The sequence below is a fragment of the Culex quinquefasciatus genome, chromosome 1 (genome assembly GCF_015732765.1).
Source record: "Culex quinquefasciatus strain JHB chromosome 1, VPISU_Cqui_1.0_pri_paternal, whole genome shotgun sequence".
Classification (NCBI taxonomy): domain Eukaryota; kingdom Metazoa; phylum Arthropoda; class Insecta; order Diptera; family Culicidae; genus Culex; species Culex quinquefasciatus.
In genome coordinates this window covers 74,470,873-74,489,944 of record NC_051861.1, presented here as the reverse complement: position 1 = coordinate 74,489,944, position 19,072 = coordinate 74,470,873, and the positions used below count along the sequence as shown (strand labels likewise).

At 42.2% G+C, this 19,072-nt stretch overlaps 1 protein-coding gene across 1 annotated transcript in view; it reads left to right on the top strand.

The window, feature by feature from the left end:
- The window catches only part of LOC6038638 (homeotic protein ocelliless), a 35,346-nt gene extending 20,560 nt beyond the window's left edge, over positions 1-14,786 (top strand). The window contains 5 exon segments of the mRNA XM_038248413.1: positions 1,449-1,765; positions 8,811-8,965; positions 12,767-13,189; positions 13,191-13,244; positions 13,246-14,786. Coding sequence (XP_038104341.1) covers positions 1,582-1,765; positions 8,811-8,965; positions 12,767-13,189; positions 13,191-13,244; positions 13,246-13,788 — 1,359 coding nt within the window. The 5' untranslated portion in view covers positions 1,449-1,581 and the 3' untranslated portion in view covers positions 13,789-14,786.
- The last annotated feature ends 4,286 nt before the right edge of the window (positions 14,787-19,072 follow it).

Here is a 19,072-nt window from a genome sequence, read left to right as displayed (position 1 = left end):
TGCCGGAATGTCTGAGTGGGTTTCCTGCGGAAAAAGGGCAGCCAGGGTCGTTCTAAATTATGAAATAAACTCACTTGTTCTGCATTGTTAGGTTGGTAGGTCGGAGAAATTTTTAGAAAAACCGATATACCGACAAAAAAGTAAAGGGAAAACTGCCGAAGCATTAAGTCTCTCTGACGGGACTTTATGAGCCGGGAGAGATGCGGTCCGGGGACGCCTGGCTTAAGTTCCCGAAAAAAGAAATGAGCACAAAAGGCTCGTGTAGATATTAGATGGAATATTAAAAATCTATAACCACAATTGCTCACATATATCAGCTGAAGCTGATGATTATTGAGGCTTAGGAATGCTTTTTCCCCGCGCGCTCGGTCCGGTTCTCGGGTCTGCCCGCCTGCCTGCCAGTCTGCCTGGACCGGGGTCCGGTGGAGAAGGGAAAAATAGTGACAAATATTCTATAAATTTTCGGTGCCTTTTAATGGATTATTTATGTCGCTGTCCGTTCACCTTGTCTCTCTGCTATCCTGCCTGGGCTGCCATTTCTTGTTTGCGGTTGAGGCTGCTGCTGCTATCTCGACTAGGTTTGTCTCTTCAGTTTATCACATTCTCACTTCTTCGCCGTTCGAACCCCGGTCCTTTGATCCGCAACTCCCGAAACAAAAACAGAAATCCTCAAAACCCAATATACCCAAACAAACTGCCACTCACCAGCTTTTCAATCACTTATTATCGTTACACGCATGTTTGTCGACCTCCTTGCCCTCCGCCGGCTATCCCGGTTCCCGAGTCGGGTCGGGGATCGCCCCGTTTTTGAGGGAGCTTCGGTTAACATGCATACTGAAAACAAACAACAGTCCTGGAGTCCTGGCCCGAGGGATAATCCGATCCTGGATCGTCGTCGTCGTCGTCCGAGGATCGAAATTAGGCTGCTCATTGTTCTTTCCAGTGTACCGGTATCCTCGCTCTCGGAGGCCTTCAAAGAATGGCTCTTTCTCGTTCGTGTACCGATCATGCATGAAGGCAGAGCCTCTATTCGGTAGCACGGAGGCGTAAAATTATGTGCTCTTTTGTTCGGGAAGGTTTCTTCTTGTCGGCGATCCTCCTCTGCCGATTGGTGAAAAGTTTAATTTTTCGCACTCGGTGGTGGCGTACCGTAAAGCGCGCTTCAAGAGTTGCGAGATCGAGATCTGCTGGTGGTGATCAGGGTGCCCGATATCTGTAAGTCGGCATAGTTGTGAAGTGAATTGGGAGATGAGGTGATCGAGGTGGGTTTTGGAGTAGAAGTGAAGAATTTTTTAATGGTTTTGGCTGATTCCAGCTGGTCCCAAACAATTGCTAATATTATCATTCGAAAACCTTGATTTCCGGAATCCAAACAAGTTCCGGAACCCCATTTATTAAGCTTGAAACCAAACAATTGTTCTGATGATCATTTTCTCTTTTCTTTCCAGCTCCACCGGAAGTCCTGTGCCCTCCGAGTCGGCCTTCCTCGACCATCCCGGTCGGCTTCCGGAGCAATCCTCGCCGTCGCAGCACCACCACCAAAAAATTAGCACCGTGGCGCTGCACTCGACCGAGGCCCTGATGGCCGGCTTTCTCAAGTCCACGGACCTGGGTCCGCACGGTCCGCACGGGTACGGCGGGTCGCACCATCCGCACCACGGTCACCCCCACGGGCCTCTGCCGCCCGGAATGCCAATGACGTCGCTGGCCCCGTTCGGGTTACCCCACGGGCTAGATGCCGTAGGGTTCCCGCAAGGTATGTGGGGTAAATATTCGCTTTTTTCTACTTCTACTATTACTCACCCGCTAGTCCGTAAGATCCGCCGTGCCGGCTCCTTGTATAATCAACGAAGAAGATCACTGCCGTGCCGCGCGTCAACCGGTTGATGGGCTAAGTGCTCACCCTAACCAGTAGTGGTCAAGATTCTCGATTCGATTCGGTAGTCACACAAAAATTGTGAAGAGGATTAAGCCACGGCGCGGCTCGGCAATGGCTCAAAACTAGTAGCGCGCTACACGTTTCGTTAATTATACAACAAGAGTTTGTGATTGATATGTAATATTAGTTTTAGATCTTGTTAGTTTTCTTCCCTCCCATTAGAGCAAACCTATTTTAGAGGTCCCTCGCTCTCTTATCTGAAACTGAAACGAAACACGGGGACCGCGACGACGAAGCGGGACCGCACTGCTGCAGACCCTGACAACCCGGAGCATCAAATCACGCTCGAGTGACTTTCCTGACAATAATTCATCTGTCATTTCTCTTAAAAGCATTCCCGCCAGAGCCAGATCGTGACGAGGGGTCGTCCAACTGCCCAACGCGCCTTTTAGATTATCGATACGCCGCCGATGATACTCACACACGTACCGCCGCGCGTAAGAGCATTTCACCGTGCGGTGGGAAAATTTGCCCAGAAGCTCCCGTCGAAAAGACACCACGACGAAAAAGAAGACGGAGTCCAATTTTTGACAGGTCGATGACGCGGTTTTGCCGCCGCGCGGGCCGCCAATCTAGGAAGGGCTGTTATGAAATATTCACACGATCTTTGCGCGCGACGACTCTCGGTGCGTTAATTTTCGTTAATTCCATTAGAGTGATGGCGAGCCCGAGCGGTTAAGCCTGAGCCGTATCATCTTACCCCCGCCACCTCGCGATGGCTTCTCTAATGGCCTTTTCCGAGCTACCGCGCTTTTAATTGATCTCTCGGCTCCGAAAAGAGTCGCGCGAGAGTTTTGATTTGTTGTCCAAGTGAAGCAACGGGTGTCCAGCGGCAAATGTTGATGAATTTAATTTTGATTTGATTTTGATGATTTGGAATCTTAGGGGGGAGCTGTGTTCGAAGGGGGATCCAAAATGGCGGTAGCCATGTTTGCTCTTAATTAGTTTTGAAGCGCAAAGTGAAAGGACCATTAATGGAAGTTGAATGTTACATCGAATTCGAATTAAGAAAAATTGTTGTGCTCCACGCCAAACCATGTTTTGGAAAGATGAAATTATTCTCAGATTGGATGACATTTGCACTCTGTTGCGTTCGGTTTGATTAGCCTGACAGTAAAATTGGATGCGGGAGCGAAGACCGGATTATGGTGAATTGACTTTTTATTAGCTTTTCTCTGGCTGATTCGTAACAATTGGAAGTTTCGAATAATAGAAAAAAAAGTTTTCAGAAAAAATATGTGTCGTAACCCTCGTTCATCAACGAGAACTGTCAACGTTTCCTCTTTTAGCTCAAGTTGGATGAGTATTTGCTAACATTTTTTAATTTTTTACCCATTTGATGTGTGAGTAATAAAAATAACAAAAATTGGCTTCTAATCTTTCAAGTTTAGCTTAAAAGAACTCGTCTACAATGCTGATTTCTTTTGACAGTTCTCGTTTATGATTAAGGGGTACGACACCCATTGATTTTTTTTTTAATTTTTAAACATTTCCGAAAATATTTTTTCTTTTAACCGTATTCAGAATTAAAATTGTTCGTTTACATTCGAAGTAACATAGTTAGTGGTATCGGCTAACTTTTTAAACCTTAACTAGTGAACATTTAGAAACATTTGCCTTTAGATTCTTTAGATTAGGCCACTATTACACAAGCTTTTGCAGATTATGCGACTCTGATTCCAGGTTTTGGAGATATAGCAACATTGACTCCGACTGTGAATCTTAAAATCTTACCCCAAATACTATCACAACTACTATTTGAAGCTTCTAAGTCCGATTCCGACTCCGGTTTCCCAAAAAAAAATATCGACTCCGAATCTTCAAATCTTGCCGACTTCACGGAATTTTCTCTTAGTGAGTGTTCAGTGTAGTTTTCTTCAATTGCTTATTGAAATGATTTTGATGATTTTTTTTTTTCTGTTAACACTCAGCTGAAATTTCTTGAAATGTCCTGAAAACGGTTTTACATGGCAACTGCGTACTGTCAAGAATCTGTCCTCGAGCGAAATACAGAAAAAAAACTTGGCAAATACAGTTCGTTTTCTGCCGGATTGTAAACAAGCCCCAAGAACATGAAGCCATTCAGACCCACCACTTTGCCATATTTCAAACCTTGGGAGAATTGTTTACGAAGAAAACAATGCCCACGGAAGAATGCTTCTGCGTCACACACAGAATTCGCCATCGCTAGCGCTTGTCGTCTCTGCTCTTGGGCAAGGAGAGTCCTTACAGCGTCCCGCAGAACCATCTATAGCAAAAAAAGGGAAAAGTTAGGGGGCAAAAAAGCATCCATTTGCCCCATTATCACGGCAGAAGAAACGTGAGCGCCGTTGTGCGCCTGCAAACGGAAAGATAAACCGCTTAACGGGGTGGCAACCAAAATACATTCCCCTCCCTGTCGTGTATCGGCGGTGGCATACATCCAGGGGGGCTGGGAATCCTGCCACTTCAGTGTAGCGTGCAAGGAGTTTCACGTCCCTTGAGGCGCGTTGGAATCACCCACCAAACAAGGGAAACAACATCAACAAACAGCATCCCTTCTTCCCTCGCTTTTTTGGAGGAGTAGAGTTGGGTAACCTTTTTTGGTCTTGAAAGTCGCGTGTTGGTTTAGCGACGTATGAACAAAATCGTTTGTCTAACCACGCCCCTTAGCAAGCGTTTGAATCGCTCTACAATAACTGTCAAAGCTCACGCTGGGAACTCTACAAATGTTCCTCACACTCGAATACTGCTCGTTTCGGGCTGTTTCCGGACATTAATCTAGTTCAAACAGACGAACCAAAGCCCAAAATAGGACTCCCAACTCTACAAATGGATGTACGCTACAGTTACCATTGCGAAACCCAAGCGAAACCCCCTCCCCGTGCAACTTCAAGTGATGCCGCAAACGAGGGGGAGATCCTCCCTTTTTTCCAACTCCTGCTCACCCATTAAAGCCATTCGACAAGAAAAACGTCATTTATATTTCATGATGTTGGCGCAGCTACTTTTGCTGAACACGACGACGTCGTCGATTCAGCGTTGAGCACACTTTTAAGCATCGCTAGTGCGGCAGTTTTCTGCTGCTTGAAAAAGAGGGAAAATGTGACATCGCGTCCGGGTGGCGTGACAGAGAGGACAAACACCATCCAGCTGGAGCCGCTGGGAGAAGTGCGGTGCAGATTTACGGTCCGACTTCTTCTTCTGCTTCTTGTTTCCTTGTGTGGTGAATGTGTTTCCCGGCTGCATTCGCTGTGCAAGCCCGCTGCAGCTTTTTGTAGAGGCTGATTGCGCGATTCTTCGTGTCCGCAAAGACGTCGTGATGCACACTCTTGCAACGAGTACATTCGCCATGTTGTTTTGCGATTCGAGTTGAGTGCCTTAAAGGTTAGAAACGAGATGCTAATTTAACATTTTGGTAGTTTAAATGCTAAAATAACTTAGAATTTTATTTTTCTGAATCTCCGAATTCAATTCATATGTATCAAATGAATGAAGCAAAAGTGTAACCAAAATATTTAATAAAATATATGGTTTAAATCCTAAAATCAGAGTGATATGCCATTTGAACGAAAATACGTAAATAATATTCAGTTTATTCTAAATAATACTCAGTTTTGTCTAAGTTTAGCAAGGATGTTTAAGTTTATAGAATTTGAATTCCCCAATATGTCGAGGGAAAAAACAGTTCTAATCTAATCTAATCAAATTTTAGCGCAGCCAATCTTCCCAAGGAATCCTGGAGAAAGCCTTAGATTAGATTACGCCTAGCCTTCTTATTGTCATTTGTTGACATTTGTTGTGTGCCATTGCATTAGAATGCACTGAAACATCACAAACGTTAATCGTCCATGCCTACCACATAAAGTTTACCGCTGAGATGAATCGTTAAAGTGGGTTGAGTTTGAGCACGGAGAGTTTTGTAATCTCGTTTAAAAATAAATAAAATGGTTCCTCACGATCTGCTCAAAAATTAAATCAACGTTAGAAAACCTATCAGCTGCAAAAATACAATTTTTCCATCTGTTTACACTACAAAACTGTACACTTTGATGGCTAGAAAACAAGGGGACAAAAAATCGTACGTCACTCCAGAGCCCAGATTCGCCATGTTTCTTTGTGTCGATCACGATCGCCCATCTGGCCCTTCGGGAACGCTCTAGTATGTCATTGGCAGTTGCTGCTGATACAATTCCAAGGGTGTTCCATACAGGGGACGCGCGCGTCGAGGCGTGATGTGGAATAAATTCCGGCCCCTGCCGACGACGTCCCACGGCGCGACCCTTTTCCAGACCCGGGTCTCCGAACTGTTGATAGTTGACAAATTGTAACTGTCATTCAACGGTGGCGGCGGCTCGGAGTTGAATTTGGTGCCGACATTATGGTTCATGTAAAAATGCGCTCTGCAACGCCAAACAGAATCAAAAGTTGTTTTTCATAGTTTGGAATCGGGAATCGAGGGTTTGTCGCTTTTAAATCCAAATTGCACATGTATGTTCAAGGTGACGGTTCGACTGTACGGAAAAGCGCAGATGCAGCTAGTTTCGTTTCGGAGGAAACACTATTGTGTGTGCTTGTTTTTGGTTGATGTCCCTTTGTTGGCGAGGGTAGTGGAAATGTAAACTCGAACATTCATCGGGGCATGGTTTTTGGTGGGGAGGATTTTTGCCTCTTTTTCAGTCTGATATAAGGGAAGGGGCTCGCTAAAACGAGAGACGCCATTTGGAAAGGATAATGCAGATTTATGACAGTTTCAGGCTTAGGCGCAAGAAAGAGGACTTTTCTGTCACGATTTGAGCGCTAGTTGTTTTTTTTTTAAGATTAATAATTCCGAATATAGGTACACAGATAACTTGAATTTTCACAAAATTTTTAGATGTTTTCAAATCTAAAGTTTTTTTAAAGATCCTATAAACATATGAAAGACAAATTGTACCATGGCATTTGAACACTTCGTTCGTGGTTCTCAATTTCATGAACGGGTGTTCACGATTTTGGGAACTCTTTTTTCTCCGTGTAGGACTTTTAAAAAAACTCTAGAAATGTTCATTCACATTTTCTAGATATTTGTTTGCTCTTGTTGCATTCAGAGCAGTTTTAAAGTTTCTAAATTTTCCTATCATTTTCAAAGAGTGTACGTGAAAAATATTATATTTCAACTTAAATTTCCAAATTTTTAAACTTTTTTGTTTTGAATGGAAGCTTATTTCAACTATAGAAAAATTTATACGATTTTTAATATTTCGCTATTTTTTCAGTTTCAATAAAATTGTAGCAATTTATTATCGATTCCCTTTAACACTTTCTAGTAACCACCGTCGGTACTTTTCCGCCACCTCCCAACCAGCAACAAGGCGTTTATTTACATAACTTTCCGCCAATTCGATTGCGATGCCGCGTGCTAGGCAGAAGGGATAATCTTCAAAACGCCCGGCGGCGGCGGCGGCACTTTCCCGCCACCCATTTCTCAGTCAGTGTGGTGTCATGTTTTCACAGCAATTAATTTTTCCATGCTAATTGAGACCGTTTGCCCGAAGATTGAGCGAAGAGCTACTGCACACTTTTTTTACGATGCAAAGACGCGCTTTTTGCGACGACGAGGGTGGAAAATTAAGTGTAAATATTTACTTTTCGCACCCAAAACGGCCCATGGGGTTCCAGTCCCACGAAGGGTGGTCGCTGCCAGGGGTGGAAGCACTAGAAGATGACACCGACCGGCGGTGAAACTTGGACCAAGTCACGTGGCCTGGAGTTATGTGTAGGGTTTGTCTAACTTTTCGAGTTGGTAATTGATATTCAAACAGAGTGGATGGGAAAAAGAGCAAAATAAACTGTGGGTGGTGGTGAGGCTAGAACTCACATACAAAAAAAAAAACATATTTTCAAAAAACTTCAAAATTTTAATGGAAATTGAAATGCAATTAGCTGAAATCAATTTAAAATGCATTCCCTTGCGTTTAGAATCATTTTCAGCATGTTTGGGTTGATTTAAAGTTCCTTAGAATTTTGGAAATTTTCGATGTTTATTATCGCTGAATGTTTTTTTTTCGCTAAAATTTTTGTTTTCGTCAAATCTTACATTTTTTGAAAACTAATGATTGCAAAACAACTGAACTAGTGTAAAATGCATTTTAAAACATTTTATCCATGCAAATGTTGAAACTATGGCTTATTTCAACATTTATATTTATTTATTTTTTTTACCCCGGTCAGAGCCGAGGGACACACATTTTGAAACGTATTTGCATCAGCCTAATTATGGACAAAATATCTCAAACTTGAACTAGTGTGAAGTGGTTTCGCAGTCCGCCGCGGCGGCACAGCAAGTGAACCTTAAAATTGAAACCCGATAGTTTTTCCGATTCCGGTGCACGCGACGAGCAATACGTTGCGGTTACCGTATATGGACCGACTGAAGCCACCTTGTCGTCGTCGTCTGGGCACTCATTTGGCTTTTTTTACACTCCGAGTTGCGATCGATAAATGCACGTTTTTTTTGTTTGTTTTGTTCAGTCTTTGTGCGATATCGGGTGTAAGTTCGACGACCTTTAATTGATATCGAGCGAGGGATTAAAACGAAACATTTTAACTTTTTTTACAGAGCTAAAACTAATGCAAATACTCTCGTTTCAGAAATTTCCAAAGCAGAATTAACATCGAGCTGCACATTAAAAAAAGATATTTATGAAATTTTATATCACAATTTCTCTCATTACTATCCAAAGATTTTATAAGCATCGGTTTCGTTTCAGTTTCAGATATCAAATTTAGTTTTTAAAGTAGATTTCTGTTTTCATAATTTATTTTTAAAAACTTTTAGTTAAAGCACACAAAATCTAGTTTCGCCAACATTTTTCTCACATATTTCTTCAACTTTATCCCCCATCAACAGGAGTCAACCCGCGGAAGCAGCGCCGAGAACGCACCACATTCACCCGTGCCCAACTGGACGTCCTGGAGGCCCTTTTTGGCAAGACGCGCTACCCGGACATCTTCATGCGCGAGGAGGTCGCCCTCAAGATCAACCTGCCCGAGTCGCGAGTACAGGTAGGTGTCGGATTTTCCATTGAGCCTGTTTGTGATTTTGAAAATCAGAATTTTGAAATTCTTTATATTTTTTTTCGAAAATATGTGTTTAATCACATAAAAATCGTCTTCCAGACAAACTAGTTAAAATAATATTTAGTACAACTCGAAATGTCTACAAGAAAGCTTTATATTCAATTTTTAAGCCACAACGAATAGTAAACATAAAAATTTCGCAAACTTTTGTGTACGCTCAACTTTAAAATTCAAAAAGACGCTTGAGAGTGTATTGTAACTTACGGTTACGATTACTTACAGTTTTCTGTCCATATATAAGCTTGATTGGTTTGGTCTAAGTAGATTTTATTTTTTTGTGACTCAAGAAAAATTAAGTTAAGTTTAGCCAGAATGCTTTATAAGGTTTTAGCTGATAGCAAAATAAATAATTGAATGAAATTATAATTGTCTATAAATTTATCGTAAATATACAATATCGTGGGATGTTTCTGCAGTGTAACTACCCAAGTAACATTTTTTTCCAGGAGTTCTACAAGAGCTCTTCAAGATAGCTACAGCATAGCAGTTTGGACCGCGGTAGGATAAAACTCTCTTCAAGTACTCTTCCAAACCCCTGAAGAAGTTTTGAAGAGAATTTTATCCTACCGCGGTCCAAACTGCTATGCTGTAGCTATCTTGAAGAGCTCTTGTAGAACTCCTGGAAAAAATGTTACTTGGGAAACCACGAAACTGTTCCATGGTTTAATTTTTAAATATTCAAGATTATTTTAAACAGGTTTAATTTTTTAGAATTGTTTAATATACCTTTATGCTAAAATTGGCAAAAACAACATACCTGGAGTTTTTTTTTAAAAAGGTCCAATAAACCAAATTTCCAGTTTTTGCTTTTTGGGTGTTTTTGAAATCGCCTTGTATTAAAAAACACCCAATAAGCAAAAACTGAAAATTTGGTTTATTTGTCCTTTTCAAAAAAACTCCAGATACAGCTTACGACTCTGTTTATCCAACGACAAGTGTTGTCACTCTTGGTAGAAGCAAAAAATAACCCTCAAGGCCACCGGACAACGGTAAACTCTCAATTTTCCACCCCCCATTTCAACAATGTGGTGGGAATTTTCCCGCCAGCAACCATATGCAGTGTGACAACAACATTCCTCCTTTCGTCCTTCTCCTATGGAATCAAAATTGTGAATAACTCTGCGCGTGTGATGTTGATTTAATTTCAATTTTTAATCAATTTGCTCGCTGCCTCCCTTGCGGCGGAAAATAGAAGAAGTTTTTGCACTTTGACGACCGCCGCCGTTGAGTTTTCCCGACGTGGAAAAATAAACTCACCAGCGCCGGGAAAAAATAGGGTGAATAATAAAGTGATAATCGGGGAGGATTTGTTATTCATGGGGAAGAATTCTGTGCGGGGTGACGACAGGGATGCGAAGGCTGACAAGATAGGCAAGGAGTTGCACAAGACGAAGAATTGAATTTCACCGTCGGTTGACAAGGGAAATTAAATTTTACGAGCGGTTGGCGTTTTGATAATTGGAAGCGAGAGATTTGAGTTGAAACAGAAATAGCATTTTTGACACAGGGGGAATTCAAGGCAGAATTTTCAAATTTATTTCATTAAAGAGTCTGTTGAAGATTTGTGAATCAATCTTTCAAGTTTTAGGAGGAGTAAACTTCAATTCTGAAACTATTTTATATATATCACTGAAAATTATAGTACTGAGGTCAAGCTGACCTGACAACTAAGTCTCAATGAATGATTTATGTTATAAATAAATTCTGGCAATCATGGCAAAACCAAATGATATAGTGTTCTATGAGATTCACATTTTTTGTAACGGCAGAAACTAGATAAGGAAGTGTTTTTCATGTTTATAAAAATTTCAAAATCATTTATTTTCAAAACATAACAAACTTAAAAACTTTAAATTTGTTAATGGTTCATTTTGTTATAAAGATTTGCTCGAATTCTCTGAATTTATTTTAACTACTGTTCTCGAATAACCTATTAGAAAAAAGCTCTAACCCCACAAATGACTCCCCTTCCACTACCTAGTGTCACTCAAGATTCATCAATTAGTTCCACTATCAACCAAACTACCCGGCGCGTCGCGCAAATGTCTATTACTCTTATTTACGAGCAAAAGCTCTATTTTACGACCCCTTCTCTGCCCCCGTAGAAAACCTAGGAAATGTTTTGCCGCCGTACAGATCGCAGCAAAAATTTCAAATCGTCATCAAATCCATTTGTCTCCGCGCCACAGATCTCCTTTTATGGCCAAACTCTCTTCTATCCATCTGGCCTGGTCCGGGCTCTGGTCTGAACTCGGCGGCATCGATTATCATAACCATAAATATCGAATCGGCAAAAAAAAACTCACCGTCTAATGTCGTCGATTCCCCCAGACAGGGCGCCAAGAACCATCTGCGCACCGTCAACCAGAGGCGGCTGTATTTGCGCAACCCAACTCGAACGTAATAATTGCCGGAGGTGCAAACAAAACCTCGGAACATTCCGGCCGATCGACCGATCACAACAAACAGCAGTGAGATTGCGAAAAATTGATCGATTTTAGGGTCCGTTTTCGCTCGTTGCTCAAGCCGTAACTGCGGAGGCTTCGGAAAAGGTGATAATGAGAAGGCATTAGGGCTCTCTGTGGGTTCTGGGAAATTTGTCGAGTCAGGGGCCAAGAAGTGATTGATCATTCTAGGCCTGGAAGAAAGTGCAAACAGATTAGAAACAGATTGAGATGTAACTGTGCAGCTTCGGGGTTTGTTTGTTTTGGCCGGAAGCTGACAGCCAAGCGGTATTGTAATCATTGCTTTTATTGTGTGAAATATGAGTTTGGTCAGATGTGCCCCCTCAGGAGCATGTTGGTCATTGATTTGTGCATGTTCGCAAAGTCATTGAATTGCTGTTGGAAAACGATAACGGCTTACTTTACGGCGTGTCCTTCGGTAAACTCAGTTGTGTAAAGAAGAATGTTTTTTTGAAAACTGAAATGATTTTCGATATTTTATTTAAAAAAAAAATCATTAAGGATATTCTTAAACACCTTATGAAATAATTTTCTGAAATGGAACTTGCTTAACATTCCAGCACCTTGAGATTTCCCTCCGCTCCCAAAACACAACCGAGTGTACCGGAGAGCTATTAGCACAACTCTCTCAGTCCCTCGGGAAGGCAGCTTTTCCCCTCTCGAATGAAAATACCAAACGTAGCGGAAAATCTCCAGCTGTGCGGCGGAACCACAGACTAGCTACGCAGACTAGGGTGGTGGTGGGCGAGGGGTCGCAAAAAGGTAATGATTTCGTAATCACGTTTTCATTACCCGAACAAATAATCCTCTCCCGCCGGGGACATCATCGACAACCAAGTTGGGGGAGGAACAAAAAGTAATAAAATCAAATGAATTGAAACAAATCACTGCCGGGAGGACGGAAAAAGTTGGCATGGTTTTGGTTTCGGGTTTGCTGGGTGGCAGTCAAGTGAGGGGTGTGCTGCTGCGTGTAGGAGGATATTGAATTACCATTGTACTTTTAAGAGTTCTTTAACGGTTCTCCGTCGGGGGTGGATGATTGGGGAGGGTGGGCTCAAGTTGCTCAACTTACAAGAGGTGAAATGTTGAGTTGGAAGTTTTTCAGGCAATACTTGATTGATCTGTGGCATTTTTGATGCACAAATAGTAAAATTAGCGTTTTTTGAACCACACATGTTTTCTCTAATTTCTCTTAATTTCGTAGCCGGTGACATATATCAGGATATGTTTTCACAAAATGTCTCTCTCTCTCTCTTTCCAGGTTTGGTTCAAGAATCGCCGCGCCAAGTGTCGCCAGCAGCTCCAGCACCAGACCTCCGCCAATCTCAACAGCAGCAACAAATCGTCCAGCAGCAGTTCGTCCAACTCGGCCAGCCGGCAGTCCGGCGGCGGTTCCGGTTCGTCCTCTTCAGCGAACCACAACGGTTCTGCCAACAAGACCACCTCATCGATAGCGAACGCCAACAACAAGCCCACGATCAAGCACACGCCGATGAACAGCAGCAGTCACGGCAGTCATCCGAACGGAACCGGAAGTGGGCCAAGCAATAACGGTAGTGGAGCGGGCGCGAGTAACAGCAGCAGCAGTCACAACGGAAGTTTAGGATTGGCGCACAGTAACGCGTCGCCGATCCTGCCGATAACGCCGTCGACTTCGGTGAGTCCACCGGTCAATGTGATCTGTAAAAAAGGAGCAACCGTCGTCGTTTCATCACACCCCCCGGTGGTGGTGGTGGTGGCGGCGGTAACGATGGCATGAAGGCGTCTCCGGGCTACGATCTGCTGAAGGATCCCGAGCTGAGCAGCTTATCGCACCACGCGCCGGCCTACATGAACATAAACTCGCGGTTAGGTCAATCGCTGGGAGCGGGTGGAGTCGGAGGTGTTGGCGGCGTGGCCAATGGGCCATCCGCCGGCAACCTGACGCCACTGGGGTCCAACTCGTCCATCATGACGACACCGTCGCCGCCAATCACCCCGCAGACCTCACATAGCTCGCTCGCGTACGTACCGAACCACGAAACGTACAACTTCTGGCACAACCAGTACCAGCAGTACCCGAACAACTACAACACCCCGTCCTACTACAGCCAGATGGACTACTTCCAGAACCAGAACCAGAGCAACTACAACATGGGCCACGGCCACGGCTACACGACATCCGCCAACTTTGGCCTTGCCTCGACGTCGGCCCTCACCGGCGGTCCGATGGGCGGCCAAACGTTCAGTCCGAACGGCCTCGACTACATGAACCCGCAGGACAAGTACGTCAACATGGTGTAAAGTCCCGATCGAGAGAGCTGCCAATCATTGCTCATATCACACACACACACTCACGACGACAACGACGATTTTAGCAGGCGCAACTTCCGAAGTTCTGAATTTCCCGTTGTTCATCCTCCACCCGCTCTACCATATCGAAGAAGCGCCCCGTGTGATCGCTTCGAAAGCTTTGTTTTTAATGTTTTTGTTGCCCCCTACCCAAAACCTTCCCCCCACCCCACCCTTCTAATTTATTCGTTAGGCTGCCATAGGAGAAAGAACGACTCGAATCGTGCGAAAGTCATTTTCGAATTAAGTGTATAGAGAAAGAATCAATCAAAATTGAGCCAGAATCGATATCAAACTGTTCATATCAGTATTTTTGATAGGATCAAAAAAAGTGAACGCAAGTATTTAAAAAACAACTGAGAAAAAAAACATACATCGATTTACCAGCGCCAAAATGTGTTATTAAAAACCCAATCTTAATAAAAAAGAAAACCAAAATCTTATCAAAACAAACAAAAGGTGTAAATCCGTGTATGAATTAAAACAAAACAAAGAGATTTAAAACAGTGCGACGGATCCCGCCTCAGAGGTCGTGCAACGAGCACGAAACAAATCATTAACTTTGATATTAAACAAAAGTGTCCCACGTCCCACTCACACACATTCCAACCACTTGTACGTAGGATAGTTAAGCGGTAAGAGAAAAGAGAGAACCTGTGCAATTTTACGTTCGAACCATTTTTGCAGCATGTGCGTGAGAATGAAACCCCCCTTCCTTTTACAAAATACTCATGCTCCAGAGAGAGAAAGAGCGCCAGCGACTCAATTTGTTTTTACAAATGTTACTTTTTCCTTTTATTTTTTTCCATTCGAGGAAAAAAATCATCCAACCAACACACTTTTTAACACGCTCTCTATGGAAGAACATTGAGCAAGAGCAAAAAGAACAAGATAAGATTAGGTATAAATAAGATTAACGATTAAATGAATTGAAAGCCCTTCAAGCAAAACAAAAAAAAAATCGCTAAATATAGTTGTACACACGAAGCGCGCTGATTCAGAGAGTGAGCACTGCAAATGTGGTTCTTCCGGTTCTCGATCGAGTGGCGAAGGAAGAGCTGCCGGCAAGTGTACGAGATTAGCGCAAGTGCATGACGAAGTGAGCGAATCAGAAGCAAACAGAGATGCAACTAGCTACTGGTGGTTTAGAGAGTATCGAGAATTTGATTACAAATTTATTGATTATGGAATGAGTAAAAAAATAGGGGGAGCGCGAGGAACGCTCCCGAGAACTGTACATAGTAAATCGAAATATTATATAATTATATTATCTCAAAAATAAAAAAAATATGAAATCATAAAAAAATGCCTGGTTTGTTACTTTATTATGAAAGAAACTATAAATTATGATGACATCAAACTTGATTTTTAATGGGTTTCAATAAATTCTCTAAAAACATTTTTTTCTAAAATTATCTGATGACAGCAAAATTGAAAGTTTTATCTTGTTTTTATTAACTTTATGTATAGTTTATAATGATGTTATGACATTCATCACTTTCCCTCTCAGTTGGAAGAAGTGTCAAATTGAACGTTTACTCTCCCATGGTTCCAAAATACACAAAGTAATTTTAATTAAAAAATTTATTGCTGCAAAGTTACAAAAGGCTCGCATTCGTGTGCAGAGCGATGGAAACCGTGACGCTGAGTGTCAAGTAGCGGTAAGCAGAAGGAGGGAAAATTTTTAACCTGTTGGGCAACTAGCAATTTGGCACAAAAATAGTGAAGAGTAATGTGTTCATTCCTTTATTTCAGATTCCGGAAAATTGTCGATGAAAAGCACAATTTCGTTAGACTAAGTTTGGTATGCTCAATTTAGGTACTGAAATGCCCGCAAAATTGCCAAATTTGGTTACATCCTATTATCGATGTACATAAACTATGTTTTTGATTTGATAATGCCAAATTTTTCTACAAGCAGAAATAAATAAATTTACAGGACAACATTTTACTTTGGATCAATTATGGTCACCTTGAAACGAGCTATCAAACAAGATACTTTCTGTGCTGATAAAATTAAGCTTTATCGTTGTGAACAATAACATCAGCAATCTAAGCATAATTTTAGGATCCAATTCTCTGGAAAACAACATTGCCGAATGAGAGTTATAACTTTTAAAGCATCGGCTAATGAATTGATTTTTGTCTTCCTCACTGAGGTAAGGCTATATTACTTCTATCAAAATTAAGAAATCTCGTACTGGGATCCGTGGTGTAGGGGAAAGCGTGATTGCCTCTCACCCAGTCGGCCTGGGTTCGATCCCAGAAGGTCCCGGTGGCAAATTTTGAGACGAGATTTGTCTAATCACGCCTTCCGTCGGACAGGGAAGTAAATGTTGGCCCCGCACGAACCTAAAAAGGTAAGGTCGTTAGCTCATTCCAGGTGTAGGAGTTGTCTCCCTGGGTTCTGTCTCGGTGGAGTCGCTGGTAGGCAGTTGGACTAACAATCCAAAAGGTCATCAGTTCGAATCCCGGGATGGATGGAAGCTAAGGTGTATAAAGAGGTTCGCAATTGCCTCAACAATCAAGCCTTCGGACACCTAGTTTCGAGTAGGAATCTCGCAATCGAGAACGCCAAGGCAATGCTGTAGAGCGAATAATTTGATTTTTGATTTTTGAGAAATCTCGTAGGCCAAATTGTTGAAGTTTAGATGTGCAGTTCAAAAGTTATGTATTATAATATATTTTCGCATGCATCAGGATGATAATGAATAATTTTTGAAGATCTGGCAAACCTGCCACAAGTTTTGATCACTTAAGGCTAACGAGAAGGCAGTAATATATTCACATTACGACTCGAGTTTTTAAATGCAGTTTCAGGGAAATTGCCGTAACTTGATGAAGTTCTGTGAGTTACAAAAGATTAACATAGGGATAGCAAGCAATTTGTCGAGTTTAGAAATCAATTTCAAAGGTCGAAGTTCTGTTTTTTGCATACGAGTTCAAAAATAGGTAAAAGTTGAACAGTTCTTATGTATTGCATTAAATATCAAAAACTGTTTCCCTCCGTTGAAATTCCACCCAAGCAAGCAAACATGAAAAAGAGTGCATGTTGAAAGTTGTAATGCCTAAATTGAGTGTAAAATTCTCAAATCAATTCTGGCTCCACGCTGTTCCATTTAAAATTTTGAACTTACGCGAGCATTTTCCTCTATCGTTCTCTTTTGATGTTTCACGGTCGTTCAAAACTTGAAAATTTAAAACTGAGCATAAAAAAGTCGCTCATCTTTCTGCCACCACGTGAGAGCGCGCGAGGGATAATTTGATTTAGGAATTTTTTGCTTCCCCACCGGTCTGGTTCTGATGGGATCTGGCCCAAGATAACAGGGCCATCAACCATCATCAAACTGATTTTTTTTGTCTGTACCTCTACGTCGTCGGTCGTCGGCCAGCCGTGGTGGATTCAAAGGTATCGCGCGCTTCGTTTACGCTCTTGTTTATCAATTTCGGGTGGATTACTAGAGAAAATCCCCTTTTATTCGCCCAGCGGGATAAGTTTTGTGGCCTTTGATTTTGATTGAATCGACGTAATTAATCTGGAACAACGAGTGGTCTAGTTACGGACGTGGTCCTGGGAAAGGTTAGGCTAGGCTGGGCTAGGACATGGTTCAATCAGATGAGAAAATTTCAACAGGTGAATAATGGGGGCTGGCTTTTGCTCTAACGTGATTAGCTAGGTTTTGGGAAAATGAGGTGGCTCCGACGCTCTGGTTGCACGTGGCCAGTTTGTTTGCATTAATCAACCATTAAGCAGACTGTCTAGAAGCTAATTTTATTAGTTCAACTGTTGGCTTGAGAATTCGTAATTCGTTACAACCGATTTCAACCCACCTTAAGAGCAAGCAAGCATACAGAAGATGATAAAGAAATACATTTTTCTGCTCATTTGTAGAGAAAAGCAAGCCAGAAGGTAAGAAAAAACACACTCGATTTGCATCACAAAGCTGTTCTGTCCATTTATCATTGGTCACGTTTGGCTACCCGGCCACGAAAAGAGACCCCGAAATAGCTTTGCCTTTGTCCAGCTCATCGATTTGTGAAGTAGCAGCCGAAAAAATGTATTAAAAAATATTCCCGAACAAAATTAACCGCCACCGAACATTATTGATAATTTATTCTTTTCAGCAGTTCTCGTCCGGACTCGAACCTGACTGCGCTCAGTCGATCGAATGTTGTTGGTCGGTTAAAAAATTTCTTCATTTCAATTTTGTCACCTGGTCCACGTGAACACCCGCAGCAAGGTGTTGACCACCTGAAAAGGTATTCACACCGTTGAACGTGTTGTCGTCGGCGGCGGCGGTAACAGAATGACCTCATCGCTAGAGGAGCTTCCGGAGAGACTGCAGCTTGGTTTAGATAAAAAGACTCGCGATGGAATGTGAGGAATTTTTAGAGGGGAAACATACCTTTGGAATAGCCGGAATGGTGGAAAGTGTAGGCGAGATTATGGGATGTTGATTTTTGGATCAATAAAACCTAAAACCGAATGATTCCATCGAGCTTGATGTAGATTTTGTGATCAAGGCAATAATTAGTTGCTTGATTTTTTATAGAAGAAATTTTCGAAAATGAACACTTCAGAGAATCATGCCACAGAAATATCTAACCTTCAAATCCTCCAACGAAAATCAGCCTAAAAAGTCATCACATCAATCTTCCACCACCCGGAACGAAAGCCGGAACCGCCAAGTATCATCAACTTTATTAGTCAAATATTTGTCAAATCATTCCGCACACACCCTCCTTATCGGAAGCAGAAAACGCCCCTCAACGATTCGTATCATTTGTAAATGATACATTTTATCATTCCATTTCCACCCCAAATCAAATAATAGTCAGTCACCGAGAGCGCCGGGGGAAAACTGCCAGAAAATCCCATAAAAATCAAAAACACTCGTTAGTTTGCTTTCAATTAGGCGCCCACCCTCGCAGAATGTGCCTTGTGTGCGCTGCTGAAGAAGGAAACCCACCGCAACGAAAACAGAGAGACAGAGCCCACCAAATTGGTAGAATTCCTCGAGGGCACGTCCTCTTACGGTGACACTGCACGAGAAGAGCCACTGGGAGGTGGTACCGTGAAATTGTGAGAGTTTGTTTTCGTTTATGAAAAAAGTTGAATGCTTTTCATTATGACCTCAAAACGTTTTGTTTAACATCTAAAAATCTGTAAATTCATCGCATTGCCAGTACAATGCATCCATTTCAATCTAGGGGAACTATACCCTTTCTCAGCCTA